Source organism: Paroedura picta, chromosome 1 (assembly GCF_049243985.1).
Source record: "Paroedura picta isolate Pp20150507F chromosome 1, Ppicta_v3.0, whole genome shotgun sequence".
NCBI classification, from domain to species: domain Eukaryota; kingdom Metazoa; phylum Chordata; class Lepidosauria; order Squamata; family Gekkonidae; genus Paroedura; species Paroedura picta.
Window position 1 is genome coordinate 10,302,940 of NC_135369.1, and position 21,476 is coordinate 10,324,415.

Here is a 21,476-nt window from a genome sequence, read left to right on the forward strand (position 1 = left end):
ATTGGTTCTACTACTATACTGTTATATGTTTACAATTATCAGTTATTATTGCATGGTTATTTAAATGTTTTATAGACTGTTCCATGTATTATTTTTATATTACTATGTAAACTGCCCTGAGCCCCCGGGGAGGGCGGTATATAAATATAATAAATAAATAAATAAACAAATAGCAACATACATACATACATACATACATAAAATATCTTTGTTCAAATATTGTTCCATGACAACTCACAATTTACATTATACAACCTAATATCTTACTACTCCATAATGTCATAACCATGAATTCCCATTTCGCCATTTGCTGCTTTACTCTTTTCTGTGCTGTATAACTGAGGATCCTAGGCATGAACTATAGCAAATTTCCTATAGCAAAGGTTTTGAGGGGTAGGCATTTCGCTGAGAGACAGTTTGGTGTATTGGATAGGAGGAGTGTGGACTTCTAATCTGGCGAGCCAGATTAAATTCTGCGCTTCTCCTCATGCAGCCAGCTGGGTGACTTTGTAAGCTGCTTTGAGACACCTTCGGATAGAGAAAAGCAGCATATAAGAACAAACTTTTCTTCCTCAGTAATATCAGGGCCTTCTCAGCTTCTCCTCCCTCACAGGTTGTCTGTTGTGGGAGGAGGAAAGGGAAGATTGCTGTAAGCAACTTTGAGACTCCTTTGAGTAGAAAAAAGCAGCATATAAGAACCAACTCTTCTTCTTCATTGTATGTATCTTCAATAGACTGCTTTTGTTCAACAAAGTCTGTTTCTTGGAAGCTGGACTCTCACACATTGTAATGCCTGCCGTCTGCCTTGAACTGCACCTCTTGACAAAAGAGAAAGCCCGGCAGTGGAAACTAACCATTGATAGAAAAGGGGTCTTCTTCTTTGCTCCTCCCAATCGCTTAACTCAAGACATCTGTCTATTTCCTTTCAAAGAACTCTCAGCCATCTCCGCAATACCATCTTTATTCTGGCTCACCAATAAGACTTTGTGTTCTCTAATATTGATCTGTCTCTTTGCCTTAATATTGTTCAACCCCAACTCACAGATTAAAGCATTCAACATAATCATAATGCTCAAAATCTCTCTTTAACTGACCCCCCCTTGCAATCGATATGACCCTATAGTGCAGTGGTTCTCACCCTTCCAATACATAAAAACACAAAACTCCATAAAAACCAAATAAGTTGCTCTGGCATTGAGAAAAATAAACCCCGCCCCTTAACCTGCCAGGTCCCCACCTCCATCAGCCCCTCAGGGCCCCAATTCCCAGGGATGCAGATAGATCTTGGTTCCCCCACACTCTGGCGTCAACCAAAGTCCTGACGGAAGAGCACCTTTTTACAGGCCCTGCGGAATTGTGAAAGCCCCTGCAATGACCTAAGCCAGGGGTAGTCAAACTGCGGCCCTCCAGATGCAAATGCTGGCAGGTGCTCCTGGGAATTGTAGTCCATGGACATCTGGAGGGCCGCAGTTTGACTACCCCTGCCCTAAGCTCTTCTGGGAACATATATCACCAGGTTGGGGCCAGGATCGAAAAGGACCTGGCCCTAGTCAAGGCCAGGCGAACTTCTCGAGGACCAACAGGCTAGTACCCGCAGAATGCAAGGCTCTGTGGGGAGCATATGGCTATAAGCTGTCCCTCAGATATATGGGGCCCAGACTGCAAACGGCTCCTTGAACTTGATGTGGGCTGCAACTGGTAACCAATGCAGCTGCCTCTGCACTGGCTAAATATGGACCCTCCAAGAGGTTCCTTGAAGCTGCATTTTGCTCCAGTTGCAATTTCCAGGTCAAGGACTAGGGTAGGCCTACATAGAGCGAATTACAGAAGTCTATCCTAGAGGTGACCATCACAGGGATCACAGTGGCCAGGTGCTCTCAGGACGGATAGGTTGCTATTAGCCTCACCTGGCAAAGAGGGACCAACACCAAACGTACTACTCCTGTGATCCGTACCTCCTTGGTAAGTGAGGCATCCAAGATCACACCCAGATTTCTAGCACAAGATGCAACGTTAAGTTGTACCCTGGTCAGGTTGGGTGAACGCACTTCCTGATCTGCCCGGCTTCCTTCCCAGCTACAGGACTTTCGTATTGGAGGCGTTAAGTTTCAGGTGACTCCAACGACCCAGCTAACAGCTTCCTGAAATCTGCCCCCTACCTTCCCAGTCACAGGACCTTCATATTGGAGGGGTTGAGTTTCAGGTGACTCCAACGACCCAGCTAACAGCTTCCTGAAATCTGCCCCCTACCTTCCCAGCCACAGGACCTTCATATTGGAGGCGTTAAGTTTCAGGTGACTCCAACGACCCAGCTAACAGCTTCCTGAAATCTGCCCCCTACCTTCCCAGCCACAGGACCTTCGTATTGGAGGCGTTAAGTTTCAGGTGACTCCAACAACCCAGCTAACAGCTTCCTGAAATCTGCCCCCTACCTTCCCAGCCACAGGACCTTCATATTGGAGGCGTTAAGTTTCAGGTGACTCCAACGACCCAGCTAACAGCTTCCTGAAATCTGCCCCCTACCTTCCCAGCCACAGGACCTTCGTATTGGAGAGGTTGAGTTTCAGGTGACTCCAACGACCCAGCTAACAGCTTCCTGAAATCTGCCCCCTACCTTCCCAGCCACAGGACCTTCATATTGGAGGGGTTGAGTTTCAGGTGACTCTGCTCTCATCACCCAGCTACAGCTTCCAAACAACTGGCAGACGTATCTTGGGGGGGGGATAGTTTGGTGGCCATCCATCAGGAGATAAAGCTGGGTGTCATAAGCATATTGACGACAACCCAGCCCAAAACTCTGGACCAGCTGGGCAAGAGGTTGCATTAGGATGCGACAGTCCTTTGCATATCAGAAGAGAGCTCTCCTACTACCCCATTTCTCATCTAAGCTTCTCAGTCTTGTACTCAGTACTCACCAAACTCTCTGAGTTCCTCGGTCAGGAGACAATGAATGAAGCTGGGTGCCAAGGGTCAAGCTGAGGGTGCTTTTATACAGGGCTAGGAGGGGTGGGGACACCTTTCGTGTCCACAACATCACATTTCCTTCACATGCTGGAAGGCACAGTGCCTTTTAGTAGTAGAAGTAGTAGTAAGAATAATGACAATGATAGTAATTTTTATAAATCGCCCTTCCCGTGAGGCTCCTCCATGACAATATGAATGTAATAATACCCATTTCCTTCCCCATGTCATAGAACGTGTACTTTTATCCTCGTGTCCTTTTTAATTTTAGAGGATTCGAACTGTTGTCAACATGTCCTCCTAAGTGCTGTTCATTTCATGGTGTAATTTTATCCCATCACGTCATAGGCAATGCATTTGAATGAGGGATATTTAGTCCAGGGTGTAAACTGCATGGAGCTTTTATTCCAACCCCAGATCGATTCAGTCCCTGCCCTCTACACAGAATGCGATTTCCGTTTGGATTTGGGGCGATTTAAAATTTCCTTCTGCAGCAAGAAGGATTGATCCGGAGTGACCCTACCTTTATCGTGCGATATCTTAGAGTGCTTTTAATGCTCAATATTTAAAGGCTGTTTTGAATCTGGGCTCTCCTCCATTGTAGAAGATCTGTGATTGGCCACAGGTGGTCATGTGACAAACTTGCCTTAAAGGAGAAGCCCCTAATTTCTCTCAACTTCTGTCGGTCCTGGATTTTTCCTCCCTTCTCTACCTTTTTCGATCATCTCCCCCCCCCCTCCAAGAACAGAAAGAGGCTCCATGCTTGGCTTCTCTCTCCCCACCCTTCAAGAAAAGAAAGAGGCTTGGCTGCCTCCCCTTCTGAACTATCCTAACCACATGCAGAAGACTTTCCTGTTTCAATGGGGGGGGGGGGAGAGGAAGACCCGAGTTCAAAGCGATATGAATTCAACAGAATTGACAAGGGAATAAACAAAGTAAGTGCAGACTCTGCCCAGGTTGAGCCGAATCCTGGCAAAGAACATTCCAAGACTTCCAGTGAATTTTGACTTTGTTTACATTGTCACATTTTCTTTCAGTTATTTTTAATCATGGAGAATTCCATGCCAGGCTATTAAAAGGTAAAGGTAAAGGTACCCCCTGTGCAAGCACTGGGTCATGTCTGACCCTTGGGGTGATGCCCTCCAGCGTTTTCATGGCAGACTCAATACGGGGTGGTTTGCCAGTGCCTTCCCCAGTCATTACCGTTTACCCCCCAGCAAGCTGGGTACTCATTTTACCGACCTCGGAAGGATGGAAGGCTGAGGCAACCTTGAGCCGGCTGCTGGGATTGAACTCCCAGCCTCATGGGCAAAGCTTTCAGATGGCTGCCTTACCACAAGAGGCTCTTTGCCAGGCTATTAATATATCAATTTTTTAAAATTGTCTTATGTGAATTATGATAAACTAGAAATTAAGCCCGCAGTAGCTGAAATACTGCGGGCGCTAGAGCAGGGGTAGTCAACCTGTGGTCCTCCAGATGTCCATGGACTACAATTCCCATGAGCCCCTGCCAGCAAATGCTTGCAAGGCCTCATGGGAATTGTAGTCCATGGACATCTGGAGGAACACAGGTTGACTACTCCTGCGCTAAAGCATAGGGAGGAATAAGGGAGGAAAGGAAGGCTGAAGAGGGAAGGTAGGATGGGAGTGAGAAAGGAGGGAAAGGGATGGGTGAAGGGATGAATAGAAGGAAGACAGGAAGGAAGGCAGGAAGTGTGTTAGAGAGGAAGGGGCAAAGAGAGCAAGTGACAGGGAGAAAGAGATAGGCAGGAAGTAGATGGAGAAGTAGAGGAAGTCAGGAAGGAAAGAAGAAAAGGAAAGAAAGAAGGCAGGCAGGAAGGATGGTGGACTTGGAGGGGACAGGGCTGTGTGTGAAGGGGTAGTGGTGAGGGGGGTGAATTGGGAAGGGGAGTTGGGGGGGAAGAAATCGAGAAATAGAGGAATCAAGGGAGAAGGAAGGAAGGCAGCCAGGGAGGTAGGAGGACTTGGAGGGGAGTGGGGGAAAAGGAGGGGGTATTTGAAGGGCCCGTGGGGGGGGGAGTCGTGAGGGGGGGCGAATTGGGGGGAGGACCGGGAGAAGACTCTTGGCCGGGGGGGGCAGCCTGGCCTTCTGGCGGCCCCAGTAGCTCCCTAGCATCATCCAGGATGCTGGGAGGGAGCGCCTGGGCCCGGCAGAAGGCTTGTTGCAGGGGCGGCAGGCGGGGCCGCCTTTTGCCGGGACCAGGGGCACCCTCTCAGCATCCTGGACACTGTGAAGGAGGCCTGGGGCTGGCAGAAGGCTCCTGAGCAAGGGACCTGGGGCAGGAAAGGAGCAGGGAGGCCGCGTCTTCGATTTCCAGAACATGAACTTACACCAATCTCGCAACTTTACCTCCTCTCCGAAATTTTATCCTGACCTGAAATAGGTCGGGGGCTGCTAGGTGGCTATGGGGGCATTACACACTTTTTATGCCCCACTTCCAGACTTCAAGGAATATGTTCAGACCAGGGACAGCCAACCTCCAGGTGGGGCCTGGAGATCTCCTGGTATTGCTGCTCATCTCCAGAATATAAAAAATGGCAAAAATGGCTGCTATGTAACATTGTATCCCACTGAGATTTAGCGATTCCAGCCTCCAGGTGGGGTCTGAAAATTCCCTCGAAGTACAGCTCATCTCCAGGAAGTTAGGCTGAAAGGAAAGCTCTCTCCCCTCACATGCATCCCTTCAAAAGGAATACACATGGTCCAAGTCTCCCCTTGGTTGCATGGCTGGTGATGTCTGCCCTTCTGAAACCTGAGGCCTACTGCTGGCAACTGCAGTCCCCGTTGTGTTCCACAAGGCCAAGTCATTACCTAATAAAGGTGAATTACCTAGTTTCCCCCAATGTCACACTGTCTACTTTCCTGTAAAGCTAACTCCACTTGAAATTCTGGGCCACATGCTTTTGAGTTCATAGGACCTTCGTGGCATATACTGTTTTTTTGTTTTTTGTTTTAATTTACCAGGCCAAGCTTGAAAAAAGTCACTACCATTTCCATGTTTCTCCAGCCATTTACTTGTTCACTATTTACTGTTTCAGCCTGAATATATTCTTTATTTAGACCTTCCTGCGCTTTCCAGACATGCAGGACTGGTGCTGGTCAGTCTGTTGGTCTGTGCCCCGAAATACAAACAGTTTGTCGGGCCAAAGCCCATAGCCCAGGAGGGGCACACCTGCACCACTCCACTGCAACCTCAGTCTGCATATTCAGTTCTGTATGTGTAGAGGGCAAAGTTCACTTGGGCACCCCTCTTCAATAGTTCCTTCTCAACAAAGCTGTATATTGGGAATTTATATTCGGAGGAGGTATACGCCTATTCCTTGCTCCTCACATTAGCTTAACTCAATACATCTATCTGTTCCCTTTAAAAGACCAGGGTGTGGACTAAGGACTTTTCTTATTATTGATGGCTGTTAATAAAACATATATAATTTGTGAATTCCTGATATAGGTTTGGAATAAGAGTCTCCACCTTTTGTACACTGTATTTTGTATATTTATGAAGTGTACTTTCCTAGTACTTCATGTCTTGTTGCTGTTCTAATTAAAAGGCACACTTTACACTCCTGGTAGGCAAATGCCTACCATTTTCATACCATGTGTAACAGAATGTGTACTTGAAATGTGCTGTCTTCTTCTATTTCAGAAGTTTATAAGGTCCATCAGGATGTTCCACTAATTCTGGGTCATCTACCTACGTACACAGTTGTGAGCCATGGTTCTTGGACTGAGGCCTATACACAGAATGAAACATTTACTTACTTGTTTGTTTGCTTGTTGCATTTCCATACCACCCTCCCCTAAGGCTCAAGAAGACTCACATAGAACTAAACAAAACAATAAATTGAAATCAGTTATTAGAGTGAAAGGAGCCTCTTGTGGCGCAAGGTGGTAAAGCAGCCGACATGCTGTCTGAAGCTCTGACCATGAGGCTGGAAGTTCAATCCCAGCAGCCGGCTCAAGGTTGACTCAGCCGTCCATCCCTCCGAGGTCGGTAAAATGAGTACCCAGCTTGCTGGGGGGTAAACGGTAATGACTGGGGAAGGCACTGGCAAACCACCCCGTATTGAGTCTGCCAAGAAAATGCTAGAGGGCGTCACCCCAAGGGTCAGACCTGACCCGGTTCTTGCACAGGGGATACCTTTACCTTTACCTTATTAGAGTGAATAAAAGATAACAATAATAACAACAGTAAACAGAGAAATAACATTTTAAAATAGCAAACAATCTAAGAGGCCCATGGTTGGTCATGACTGTGGCATGGGTTCAAGTGAGGGAGGTTCAGGGGATGTTGCTTAGACTTGCTTGACTTCAATGAAATGCCTGGTGGAAGAGGTCCCCTTTGCAGACCCTACAAAACTTTATCAGTTCAGCAAGGGCCCTGATCTCCTCTGGAAGCTCATTCCACCAGATGGGGGCCAGGACAGAAAAGGCTCAAGCCCTGGTTGAAGTCAGACGTACTTCCTTGGGGCAAGGGATCATAGAGGGGAAAAGACAACACCATATCATTTCTGTTCTTTTTTTTTCTTTTTCCTAACATAGGAAATGATGGAGATCTGATGGGGCACTCTCTTTGGTGCCTGTAGAGTTTGACCCCTTGGTCTAATCCTTTCAAAACTTGGGGGGGAGGGGTTCTTTTGAGAAATGGCTTCCACAGCTAGGCTGCAAATTTGGTGCCCCTACCTCAAATTACCATCCCAAACCATGGAATAGATGGAAAGTCAAAATTTCTCATTAAGCTTAATGGCTATATATGCTATAATGGAGCAGCCAAATTGCATGTTCACTGGTTACCTGTTCACCTGTGTTCATGGTCTTGTCATGGGCTGTTTGAGGCCCAAGAACTCTTTTACACATAACTCCTGGCAGTATAATATACAACAACTTTATAAGCCATCATCTATCGAGTAGGAATGTCTGAGTAGCGTGTAAGCTGTTGCACATGCTTCCTACATGGGAACTCTGTTTGTGCCTGGCATCTCACCCAGCATGACCAATTTCAAATAGTGGGGAAGTCTGCTTGCTAGCTTGGTTCTTCAGTTTTAGCAAGGAACCACCATATTTGCCATCTCCGTCAATAAAGAGATTGCTTCAAACAGTAAGTCTGCTTCTTGAGACTTTGAGGGAAAGCTTGACATTCAGTCATAGAATCATAGAATGGAGAACCCACCACCTCCCAAGGAACCCTGTTCCACTGAGAAACTGCTCTGACTGTCTAGATGTTGAGACGGAATTTCTGGATGTTCTTCTGGATGTTGAGACGGAATTTCTTTTGAATTAATTTCATCCCATTGGTTCTGGTCTGTCCCTTTGGGGCAAGAGAATGAAACACACACACACACACACTAACTGTCAGCCTACTGCACTGAGAAACCACTCTAACTGTTTGCTGGCAGGGGCTCATGGGAATTGTAGTCCATGAACAACTGGAGGACCACAGGTTGACTACCCCAAACTTAGATAAGGAGTTTTTCTTTTTTATTATTTGCGTCAATGTTTTACTTTACCGCTCTTTACCGCTCTTATTTGTGGCTCAAAAATAATTTCTATAAACTTTTTTTCTACTAAGCATGGGTTTGGTGTGAGTTCATTCAGCTCCCTCCATCAAATGGGAAATAAGAGGAGTTGGGGAGGTCACAGATTTGGCTGCTTCACATGCCCCACCCTGAATCCAGGGCTGAATCCGCAATTACTTTATTTATTCTGTCATGGATCCTGCTGAATTCAGATTGATTAGAACTCGGATCTTCCTCTATCCCCCCCCCATAGAAACACAAAGTGTTCTGCACATGATTAGGGAAGCTCAGAAGGGGATGGAGGGAGACAAGCACAGCAGGAGCCTCTTTCTTTTCTTGAAGGAGATGAAGAATTGGTGACAGCAGAGGAGGGGAAATAAATCCAAGAGGAAAATCTCTGCTGAGAAAAGATAGGGCTTCCCCTTCAAGGGAAGACTTGCAACCTGGGAACAAGGAAGCCTTTGAACTGATGCCCTGGCCATTCATGGCTTTTCTTTGGCATGGGAGTCTAGAGCAGCAAGTGAGTTCAGGGAAAAGCAGAGAGATGCACCTTTACTCATGCCAATTTTTCAAATATCAAGGGTTATATCCACTCCAGGATATCACTTGGGAAAGGTAGGGTCACTCCAGTTCAATCAGGCTTGTTGCAAATGGAAAATTTAAATCACTCAAAATCAAAACGGAAATTGCATTCAGTGTAGACAGCAGATATTTAATCGACCGGGGACTGGAATAAAAGCTCTGTGCAGATTCAGCCCAGGTTTGGGGGAAGCACTTCCTTCGAACACTTCCTGGATGTTTTGGATGGTTGGATTCAGGGTTTGAGCCATTTAAATGGCTGGGAGGAATTTAAAACCTCCATTTCACTTCCCTCCTTTTTTTGGGGGGGGGGGTTAGAAAATGGAGATTTTAAATGGCCAGGAGCCATTTAAAAGCTCTGGGTCTCTTCTCTGCATTTGGAATCCACAGCTGATTATATGGATAGAGTAAATACTTATTGTCAAAAATACTTTTGATAAAACATAGAATCATAGAATCATAGAATCCTAGAGTTGGAAGGGGCCATACAGGCCATCTAGTCCAACCCCCTGCTCAACCCAGGATCAGCCCTAAGCATCCTAAAGCATCCAAGAAAAGTGTGTATCCAACCTTTGCTTGAAGACTGCCAGTGAGGGGGAGCTCACCACCTCCTTAGGCAGCCTATTCCACTGCTGAACTACTCTGACTGTGAAAAATTTTTTTCCTGATATCTAGCCTATATCGTTGGACTTGAAGTTTAAACCCATTACTGCGTGTCCTCTCCTCTGCAGCCAACAGAAACAGTTTCAAAATATCCTCACATTATTACTGCAGCAGGATTAACTAGCCCCAAAATACTACTGCCATGAGCAGTTTAGTGTAGAGCCAGTTTGGTGTAGGAGTGTGGACTTCTAATCTCACGAGCCGTGTTTGATTCCCCGCTCCCCCACATGCAGCCAGCTGGCTGACTTTGGGTTCATCACAGCACTGATAAAGCCATTCTGACTGAACAGCAGTATCTGGGCTCTCTCAGCCCCACCTACCCCACAGGGTGTCTTTAGTGGGGAAAGGGAAGGGAAGGCGAATGACAGCCGCTTTGAGAGTCCTTCAGGTAGAGAAAAGCGGCATATAAGAACCAACTCTTCTTCTTCTTCGGTAATCTCAGGGCTCTCTCAGCCTCCCCTCCCTCACAGGGTGTCTTTAGTGGGGAAAGGGAAGGGAAGGCGAATGACAGCCGCTTTGAGAGTCCTTCAGGTAGAGAAAAGCGGCATATAAGAACCAACTCTTCTTCTTCTTCAGTAATCTCAGGGCTCTCTCATCCTCACCCACCTCACAGGGTGTCTGTTGTGGGGAGAGGAAAGGGAAGGCGACTGTAAGCCGCTTTGAGAGTCCTTCAGGTAGAGAAAAGCGGCATATAAGAACCAACTCTTCTTCTTCTTCAGTAATCTCAGGGCTCTCTCAGCCTCACCTCCCTCACAGGGTGTCTGTTGTGGGGAGAGGAAAGGGAAGGCGACTGGAAGCCACTTTGAGACTCCTTTGGGTAGAGAAAAGCGGCATATAAGAACCAACTCTTCTTCTTCTTCAGTAATCTCAGGGCTCTCTCAGCCTCACCTCCCTCACAGGGTGTCTGTTGTGGGGAGAGGAAAGGGAAGGCAACTTTAAGCCGCTTTGATACTCCTTTGGGTTGAGAAAAGCGGCAAATAACAACCAACTCTTTTTCTTCTTCTTCTTTGTTCAAGGATGGTTACCTAAAATGCATTAGCAGTTCCGCAGTTGGCCATTCGGGGGCAGACGAAGACCTTGCCTGGAAGAGTATTCCTTGCAATTTATTTTGCCGGTGCCTTTCCGTCATATAGTTAGTAGTCATTTTGGAATATAGTTGTAGGATTGCTTGTAGAACAAGAAAAAGCAGAAGAGTTGGTTCTTCTATGCCACTTTTCTCTACCCGAAGGAGTCTCAAAGCGGCTTGGGTCCAACTTATCTACGAGACTGCTTACTTCCTTATGCTCCCTCCAGGGTCCTTCGCTCAGCAGATATGAATCTGGGGATCTTTGACTGGTTTTGTTTGAAATTCAAAGTGACTGTGCTGCATTGAGTCCAAATGAAAACACAACTTTTTCCTGTATAAAGAATGGCTGAGCTGTTTTCCTGGGTCATGTCACAAGGACACTGACCCTGGTGATTCTTGAGTGGGACGAGGCATGGGGGGTGTCCCTCAAGACAAATTTAAAGGAGTCCTTGTCTGAACATCCTTCAGCATTTGAATGGGTCGATCTGTCTTGGTGACAGCTGCTTTCATAAACTGCTATTCAGATGTGACCTTCAGGAGTGTGCCTGATTAGGTCTTCAATGGGAGTTGAACTTATCCCAGGTGCTAACGCAAGAGGAATGTTCTTCCACAAGGATCAAGGCCCTTTTACAAAAACTGCAATATCCTTTTCTACAGTCTGTTCCCACGTGAACGTGACTGAGCTGGTGGCATGCTCTATGTTGGAGATAGCAGATGAAGATTGTTAGGTCGGATTGCCCCCTTTGGATATTTGATCAGTAGCATAAGATAAGAAGAAGAAGAAGAAGAAGAAGAAGAAGAAGAAGAAGAAGAAGAAGAAGAAGAAGAAGAAGAAGAAGAAGAAGAAGAAGAAGAAGAGGAAGAAGAAGAAGAAGAAGAAGAAGAGTTGGTTCTTATATGCCGCTTTTCCCTACCCGAAGGAGACTCAAAGGGGCTTACAGTCGCCTTCCCTTTCCTCTCCCCACAACAGACACCCTGTGGGGTGGGTGAGGCAGAGAGAGCCCTGATATCACTGCTCGGTCAGAACAGTTTTATCAGTGCCGTGGCGAGCCCAAGGTCACCCAGCTGGTTGCATGTGGGGGAGTGCAGAATCGAACCTGGCATGCCAAATTAGAAGTCCGCACTCCTAACCACTACACCAAACTGGCTACAGTTTATTTATTGGCTACAGAACAAGCAAATCTGATAATTCTCTCATAGCTCTTTCTTGATGATTTACACTTTCAAAAACATCAAACCATCTAGTGAATCCATGGTAACTAGGCATCAAATATGGAGCACATTTTGTCAACATAACAAGTGTTGGAAGAGCCTCTTGTGGCACAGAGTGGTAAGCGGCCAAAATGCTGTCTGAAGCTGTCTGTCCATGAAGCTGTGAGTTCGATCCCAGAAGCCAGCTCAAGGTTGACTCAGCCTTCCATCCTTCCGAGGTCGGTAAAATGAGTCCCCAGCTTGCTGGGGGGTAAATGGTAATGACTGGGGAAGGCACTGGCAAACCACCCCATACTGAGTCTGCCATGAAAATGCTGGAGGGCGTCACCCCATCAGACATGCTTTGGTGCTTGCACAGGGGATACCTTTACCTTTACCTAACAAGTGCTGAGACCTTTTAAGTCCACCCTTTCTTTTCTCAAGGACATCTCTGGGTTCAAAATGACTATTTCCTCTATATCAATTTTCCAAATGTGTTAACCCACCACAGAGTTAGCAACTCTGCATAATACATCGGAATGTGTGCTTAAAAGATTAAAGATTAAAATGAGTGGATTCTTTAATGCACGGTGAGAGGATGGTTTCCCTTTTGGTGGGTGACACTTAAAGTCAAATATACAATTTCTGCAAGAGTTGTTGCCTAACTCTTGTCCTTCAATTTATTATTTGAAGTGTTCACAACAAATTGTCTTGATTATTGTTTCTGTCTAGACTGGACTTTAAATTATAAAAGCAAATCTGACGCTCGACCTTCCTTATGGTCCAACTTTCGCAGCCATACGTTGCAACTGGGAATACCATAGCCTTGACTAAACGCACTTTTGTTGGCAGGGTGATGTCTCTGCTTTTTAGGATGCTGTCTAGATTTGCCATAACTTTCCTGCCCAGGAGCAAGCGTCTTTTAATTTCTTTGCTGCAGTCCCCATCTGCAGTGATCTTGGATCCCAGGAAAATAAAATCTGTCACTATCTCCATTTCTTCCCCATCTATTTGTCAGGAACTGAAAGGGCAGGATGCCCTTGGATTTTACCCTCCTGAATAATTTTGTGTCATCTGCAAACTTGCTCAATTCACTACTCACCCCTCATTCTTGATCATGTATGAATAATTTAAGCAATATTGGCTCCAAAGATTCAAATGAGTAGCTGTGTTGGTCTGAAGTAGCACAATAAAATCAGATTCCAGTAGCACCTTTAAGACCAACAAAGATTTATTCAAGGCGTGAGCTTTCGAGTGCAAGCACCCTTCGTCAGACTATGATCTTACATGACAGGGATTTTTGCTATATATTCCCTGTCATGTAAGAAGATCATATGACGAAGGGTGCTTGCACTCGAAAGCTCACGCCTTGAATAAATCTTTGTTGGTCTTAAAGGTGCTACTGGAATCTGATTTTATTGGCTCCAAAGCTTATCCTTGTGACTCCCCTCCCTTGTGAGAACTTCTCATGTATGCCTGCTTATTGATTCCTGCCACTGAGCTCCAGTGTGGCTTCAGAGCCACAAGGACATTGCAAATCTTCCTGATATTTTAACAGTTTTAAATCTGTAAGAGAACCTGTCTTCATTCATGCTGTGGCTGGAAGATGGGGAAGAAATGGAGATAGTGACAGATTTTATTTTCCTGGGCTCCAAGATCACTGCAGATGGGGACTGCAGCAAAGCAATTAAAAGACGCTTGCTCCTGGGGAGGAAAGCTATGGCAAATCTAGACAGCATCCTAAAAAGCAGAGACATCACCCTGCCAACAAAAGTGCGTTTAGTCAAGGCTATGGTCTTCCCAGTTGCAATGTATGGCTTTGAAAGTTGGACCATAAGGAAGGCCGAGCGTCAAAGAATTGAGGCTTTTGAACTCTGGTGCTGGAGAAGACTCTTGCGAGTCCCTTGGACTGCAAGGCGAACAAACCGGTCAGTCCTAGAGGAGATCAGCCCTGACTGCTCTTTAGAAGGCCAGATCCTGAAGATGAAACTCAAATACTTTGGCCACCTCATGAGAAGGAAGGACTCCCTGGAGAAGAGCCTAATGCTGGGAGCGATCGAGGGCTAAAGAAGAAAGGGACGACAGAGAATGAGGTGGATGGATGGAGTCACTGAAGCAGTAGGTGGAAACTTAAATGGACTCCGGGGAATGGTAGAGGACAAGAAGGCCTGGAGGATCATTGTCCATGGGGACGCGATGGGTCGGACACGACTTCGCACATAACAACAACCAACTCTAAATTTCATTAGGCACATTGTCGCCCATTAACCCAGTTTGTGGAGTTCCTCTTGGGGGGGTCTTCACATTCAGACTTGGTTTTTGTTGTTGTTAGGTGCGCATTCTCTGTTCTGGCCCCCAACTGGTGAAACGAGCTTCTGGAAGAGATCAGGGCCCTGAAGGAGCTTAAACAGTTCCGCAGGGCCTGCAAAAGGGAGCTCTTCCGCCAGGCATTCGGTTGAGACCAGATATATATAACCAACAGCGACCAAAGGGCCCGTGCTCCCCTCCGCCCCTCACTCAGAACACCACCTACATACTCTGGTCCTGTTTGTATTGTAGCACTGTTGTATTGTTTATTGGTTATACTACTATACTGTTATATGTTTACAATTATCAGTTATTATTGCACGGTTATTCAAATGTTTTATAGACATGTATTGTTTTTATGTTATTATGTAAACTGCCCTGAGCCCCCGGGGAGGGCGGTATATAAATAAATAAATAAATAAATAAATAAATAAATAAATAAATAAATAAATAAATAAATAAATAAATAAATAAATAAATATACAAACAAATAAATAAATAAACAAACAAATAAACAAATAAACAGACAAATAAACAAACAAATAAATAAACAAATAAACAAATAGCAACATACATACCTACATACATACATACATACATACATACATACATACATACATACATACATACATACATAAAATATCTTTGTTCAAATATTGTTCCATAACAACTCACAATTTACATTATACAACCTAATATCTTACTACTCCATAATGTCATAACCATGAATTCCCATTTCGCCATTTTCTGCTTTACTCTGCTTTCTGTGCTGTATAACTGAGGATCCTAGGCATGAACTATAGCAAATTTCCTATAGAAAAGGTTCTGAAGGGTAGGCATTTCGCTCAGAGACAGTTTGGTGTATTGGATAGGAGGAGTGCAGACTTCTAATCTGGCAAACCAGATTAAATTCTGCGCTTCTCCTCATGCAGCCAGCTGGGTGACTTTGTAAGCCGCTTTGAGAGTCCTTCAGGTAGAGAAAAGCGGCATATAAGAACCAACTCTTCTTCTTCTTCAGTAATCTCAGGGCCCTCTCAGCCTCTCCTCCCTCACAAGTTGTCTGTTTTGGGAGGAGGAAAGGGAAGATTGCTGTAAGCAACTTTGAGACTCCTTTGAGGAGAAAAAAGTGGCATATAAAAACCAACTCTTCTTCTTCTTCAGTAATATCAGGGCTCTCTCTGCCTCACCTCCCTCACAGGGTGTCTGGTGGGGAGAGGAAAGGGAAGGTGATTGTAAGCAACTTTGAGACTCCTTTGAGTAGAAAAAAGCAGCATATAACAACCAACTCTTCTTCTTCATTGTTTGTATCTTCAATAGACTCTGCTTTTGTTCAACAAAGTCTGTTTCTTGGAAGCAATCGGCTGGACTCTCCCTGCAGTGGAAGCTAACCATTGATAGAAAAGGGGTCTTCTTTGTTCCTCCCATTCGCTTAACTCAAGACATCTGTCTATTTCCTTTCAAAGAACTCTCGGCCGTCTCCGTGATACCATCTTTATTCTGGCTCACCAATAAGACTTTGTGTTCTCTAATATTGTTCTGTCTCTTTGCTTGAATATTGTTCAACCCCAACTCACAGATTAAAGCATTCAACATGATAATAATAATGCTCGAAATCTCTCTTTAACTGACCCCCCCCCTTGCAATCGATATGACCCTATAGGGCTCTGGTTCTCAACCTTCTAACCTAACATGTCCCCACCTCCATCAGCCCCAGTTCCCAGGGATGCAGATAGATCATGGTTGTGGAGTGGCACCTGCAAACTCCCACACTCTGGCCTCAAAGAAAGACCTGGTGAAAGAGCACTGTTTTACAGGCCCTGCGGAATTGTGAAAGCTCCTGCAGGGCTCTAAGCTCTTCTGGGAACACATTCCATCAGGTAGGGGCCAGGATCGAAAAGGACCTGGCCCTGATCAAGGCCAGGTGAACTTCTTGAGGACCAACAGGTTAGTACCCACAGAATGCAAGGGTCTGTGGGGAGCATATGGCTATAAGCTGTCCCTCAAATATATGGGGCCCAGACTGCAAACGGCTCCTTGAACTTGATGTGGGCTGCAACTGGTAACCAATGCAGCTGCCTCTGCACTGGCTAAATATGGACCCTCCAAGAGGTTCCTTGCAGCTACATTTTGCACCAGGTGCAATTTCCAGGTCAAGGACTAGGGTAGGCCTACATAGAGTGAATTACAGAAGTCTATCCTAGGGGTGACCATCACAGGGATCACAGTGGCCAGGCGCTCTCAGGACAGATAGGTTGCTATTAGCCTCACCTGGCAAAGAGGGACCAACACCAAACGTACTACTCCTGTGATCCGTATCTCCTTGGTAAGTGAGGCATCCAAGATCACACCCAGATTTCTAGCACAAGGTGCAACGTTAAGTTGTACCCTGGTCAGGTTGGGTTAACGCACTTCCTGATCTGCCCGGCTTCCTTCCCAGCCACAGGACCTTCGTATTGGAGGCGTTAAGTTTCAGGTGACTCCAACAACCCAGCTAACAGCTTCCTGAAATCTGCCCCCTACCTTCCCAGCCACAGGACCTTCATATTGGAGGGGTTGAGTTTCAGGTGACTCTACTCTCATCACCCAGCTACAGCTTCCAAACAACTGGCAGATGTATCTTGGGGGGGATAGTTTGGTGGCCATCCATCAGGAGATAAAGCTGGGTGTCATAAGCATATTGGCGACAACCCAGCCCAAAACTCTGGACCAGCTGGGCAAGAGGTTGCATTAAGATGCGACAGTCCTTTGCATATCAGAAGAGAGCTCTCCTACTACCCCATTTCTCATCTAAGCTTCTCAGTCTTGTACTCAGTACTCACCAAACTCTCTGAGTTCCTCGGTCAGGAGACAATGAATGAAGCTGGGTGCCAAGGGTCAAGCTGAGGGTGCTTTTATACAGGGCTAGGAGGGGTGGGGACACCTTTCGTGTCCACAACATCACATTTCCTTCACATGCTGGAAGGCACAGTGCCTTTTAGTAGTAGAAGTAGTAGTAAGAATAATGACAATGATAGTAATTTTTATAAATCGCCCTTCCCGTGAGGCTCCTCCATGACAATATGAATGTAATAATACCCATTTCCTTCCCCATGTCATAGAACGTGTACTTTTATCCTCGTGTCCTTTTTAATTTTAGAGGATTCGAACTGTTGTCAACATGTCCTCCTAAGTGCTGTTCGTTTCATGGTGTAATTTTATCCCGTCATAGGCAATGCATTTGAATGAGGGATATTTAGTCCAGGGTGTAAACTGCATGGAGCTTTTATTCCAACCCCAGATCGATTCAGTCCCTGCCCTCTACACAGAATGCGATTTCCGTTTGGATTTGGGACGATTTAAAATTTCCTTCTGCAGCAAGAAGGATTGATCCGGAGTGACCCTACCTTTATTGTGCGATATCTTAGAGTGCTTTTAATGCTCAATATTTAAAGGCTGTTTTGAATCTGGGCTCTCCTCCATTGTAGAAGATCTGTGATTGGCCACAGGTGGTCATGTGACAAACTTGCCTTAAAGGAGAAGCCCCTAATTTCTCTCAACTTCTGTCGGTCCTGGATTTTTCCTCCCTTCTCTATCTTTTTCGATCATCTCCCCCCCCCCCCCCCTCCAAGAACAGAAAGAGGCTCCATGCTTGGCTTCTCTCTCCCCACCCTTCAAGAAAAGAAAGAGGCTTGGCTGCCTCCCCTTCTGAACTATCCTAACCACATGCAGAAGACTTTCCTGTTTCAATGGGGGGGGGGGGGAGAGGAAGACCCGAGTTCAAAGCGATATGAATTCAACAGGATTGACAAGGGAATAAACAAAGTAAGTGCAGACTCTGCCCAGGTTGAGCCGAATCCTGGCAAAGAACATTCCAAGACTTCCAGTGAATTTTGACTTTGTTTACATTGTCACATTTTCTTTCAGTTATTTTTAATCATGGAGAATTCCATGCCAGGCTATTAAAAGGTAAAGGTAAAGGTACCCCCTGTGCAAGCACTGGGTCATGTCTGACCCTTGGGGTGACGCCCTCCAGCGTTTTCATGGCAGACTCAATATGGGGTGGTTTGCCAGTGCCTTCCCCAGTCATGACCGTTTACCCCCCAGCAAGCTGGGTACTCATTTTACCGACCTCGGAAGGATGGAAGGCTGAGTCAACCTTGAGCCGGCTGCTGGGATTGAACTCCCAGCCTCATGGGCAAAGCTTTCATATGGCTGCCTTACCACAAAAGGCTCTTTGCCAGGCTATTAATATATCAATTTTTTAAAATTGTCTTATGTGAATTATGATAAACTAGAAATTAAGCCCGCAGTAGCTGAAATACTGCGGGCGCTAGAGCAGGGGTAGTCAACCTGTGGTCCTCCAGATGTCCATGGACTACAATTCCCATGAGCCCCTGCCAGCAAATGCTTGCAAGGCCTCATGGGAATTGTAGTCCATGGACATCTGGAGGAACACAGGTTGACTACTCCTGCGCTAAAGCATAGGGAGGAATAAGGGAGGAAAGGAAGGCTGAAGAGGGAAGGTAGGATGGGAGTGAGAAAGGAGGGAAAGGGATGGGTGAAGGGATGAATAGAAGGAAGACAGGAAGGAAGGCAGGAAGTGTGTTAGAAAGGAAGGGGCAAAGAGAGCAAGTGACAGGGAGAAAGAGATAGGCAGGAAGTAGATGGAGAAGTAGAGGAAGTCAGGAAGGAAAGAAGGAAAGGAAAGAAAGAAGGCAGGCAGGAAGGATGGTGGACTTGGAGGGGACAGGGCTGTGTGTGAAGGGGGGAGTGGTGAGGGGGGGTGAATTGGGAAGGGGAGTTGGGGGGGAAGAAATCGAGAAATAGAGGAATCAAGGGAGAAGGAAGGAAGGCAGCCAGGGAGGTAGGAGGACTTGGAGGGGAGTGGGGGAAAAAGAGGGGGTATTTGAAGGGCCCGTGGGGGGGGAGTCGCGAGGGGGGCGAATTGGGGGGAGGACCGGGAGAAGACTCTTGGCCGGGGGGGGCAGCCCGGCCTTCTGGCGGCCCCAGTAGCTCCCTAGCATCATCCAGGATGCTGGGAGGGAGCGCCTGGGCCCGGCAGAAGGCTTGTTGCAGGGGCGGCAGGCGGGGCGGCCTTTTGCCGGGACCAGGGGCACCCTCTCAGCATCCTGGACACTGTGAAGGAGGCCTGGGGCTGGCAGAAGGCTCCTGAACAAGGGACCTGGGGCGGGAAAGGAGCAGGGAGGCCGCGTCTTCGATTTCCAGAACATGAACTTACACCAATCTCGCAACTTTACCTCCTCTCCGAAATTTTATCCTGACCTGAAATAGGTCGGGGGCTGCTAGGTGGCTATGGGGGCATTACACACTTTTTATGCCCCACTTCCAGACTTCAAGGAATATGTTCAGACCAGGGACAGCCAACCTCCAGGTGGGGCCTGGAGATCTCCTGGTATTGCTGCTCATCTCCAGAATATAAAAAATGGCAAAAATGGCTGCTTTCGAGGGTTGGCTATGTAACATTGTATCCCACTGAGATTTAGCGATTCCAGCCTCCAGGTGGGGTCTGAAAATTCCCTCGAAGTACAGCTCATCTCCAGGAAGTTAGGCTGAAAGGAAAGCTCTCTCCCCTCACATGCATCCCTTCAAAAGGAATACGCATGGTCCAAGTCTCCCCTTGGTTGCATGGCTGGTGATGTCTGCCCTTCTGAAACCTGAGGCCTACTGCTGGCAACTGCAGTCCCCGTTGTGTTCCACAAGGCCAAGTCATTACCTAATAAAGGTGAATTACCTAGTTTCCCCCAATGTCACACTGTCTACTTTCCTGTAAAGCTAACTCCACTTGAAATTCTGGGCCACATGCTTTTGAGTTCATAGGACCTTCGTGGCATATACTGTTTTTTTGTTTTTTGTTTTAATTTACCAGGCCAAGCTTGAAAAAAGTCACTACCATTTCCATGTTTCTCCAGCCATTTACTTGTTCACTATTTACTGTTTCAGCCTGAATATATTCTTCATTTAGACCTTCCTGCGCTTTCCAGACATGCAGGACTGGTGCTGGTCGGTCTGTCGGTCTGTGCCCCGAAATACAAACAATTTGTCGGGCCAAAGCCCATAGCCCAGGAGGGGCACACCTGCACCACTCCACTGCAACCTCAGTCTGCATATTCAGTTCTGTATGTGTAGAGGGCAAAGTTCACTTGGGCACCCCTCTTCAATAGTTCCTTCTCAACAAAGCTGTATATTGGGAATTTATATTCGGAGGAGGTATACGCCTATTCCTTGCTCCTCACATTAGCTTAACTCAATACATCTATCTGTTCCCTTTAAAAGACCAGGGTGTGGACTAAGGACTTTTCTTATTATTGATGGCTGTTAATAAAACATATATAATTTGTGAATTCCTGATATAAGTTTGGAATAAGAGTCTCCACCTTTTGTACACTGTATTTTGTATATTTATGAAGTGTACTTTCCTAGTACTTCATGTCTTGTTGCTGTTCTAATTAAAAGGGACACTTTACATTCCTGGTAGGCAAATGCCTACCATTTTCATACCATGTTGTTACCCAAATTGCTTGGACACGTGTCCTAAAAACACGTATCTTTGAGCTTGTGGGGAATATTAGCTCAAATGCTGCGAGAGGGGGGTAACTTAGCGTTATCGGATCATTACCTTTGTATACGAGGGTCGATTGAACCCGTAGGAACTCAAGGCAAACACAGATTTAAATGGTAAAATAGTAATATAAGCTTTTATTGAAAGGAAAATAACAAAAAGACACATAAATAGCTAACACACACATACAAGCAGTCATATAGAGAAGGGGGAGGAAGAGTGGAAGGCTTGATAGTTACCTGTCTGAGGAGTGGTGGGTCAGAGGAAGAAGCACGAACCAGCGTGGGAGGTCCCGGGTTGGAAGATACTCAGAGTGGCTGTGTGAAGCCACAGTTTTTATAGGATTTTGGGAAGGGGGCTATGTGACATGGCTCAGGTAAGCATGTGCTGGAAGTTTCCAGGGTCCCCAGAGATTAGGACAATACCTGGCCAAGTGGGGGGGGTGATGGCCGTAAATGGATTTGGATAAAGGTATTAATGGCTCTGAGGAAGAGAGCCATCAGGTCTAGCTGGCAGGGTGTGGGGAGGAAATATACCCTGGCAGAGGGGCCAAGTGTGAAAAATGTTGCAAGACAAAGGATTTTCCTAGGAGCCCTTAGGCAAACAGGAGGA

At 46.2% G+C, this 21,476-nt stretch overlaps 1 protein-coding gene across 1 annotated transcript in view; it reads right to left on the bottom strand.

Annotated features, from left to right (window-relative positions):
* Positions 1-10,870, bottom strand: part of LOC143835950 (uncharacterized) — a 28,480-nt gene extending 17,610 nt beyond the window's left edge. Inside the window, exon 1 of the mRNA XM_077334501.1 lies at positions 10,767-10,870. Within this exon, the coding sequence (XP_077190616.1) occupies positions 10,767-10,870 (104 nt within the window). The remainder of the gene's footprint in view (positions 1-10,766) is intronic.
* Between the last annotated feature and the right edge of the window lie 10,606 nt (positions 10,871-21,476).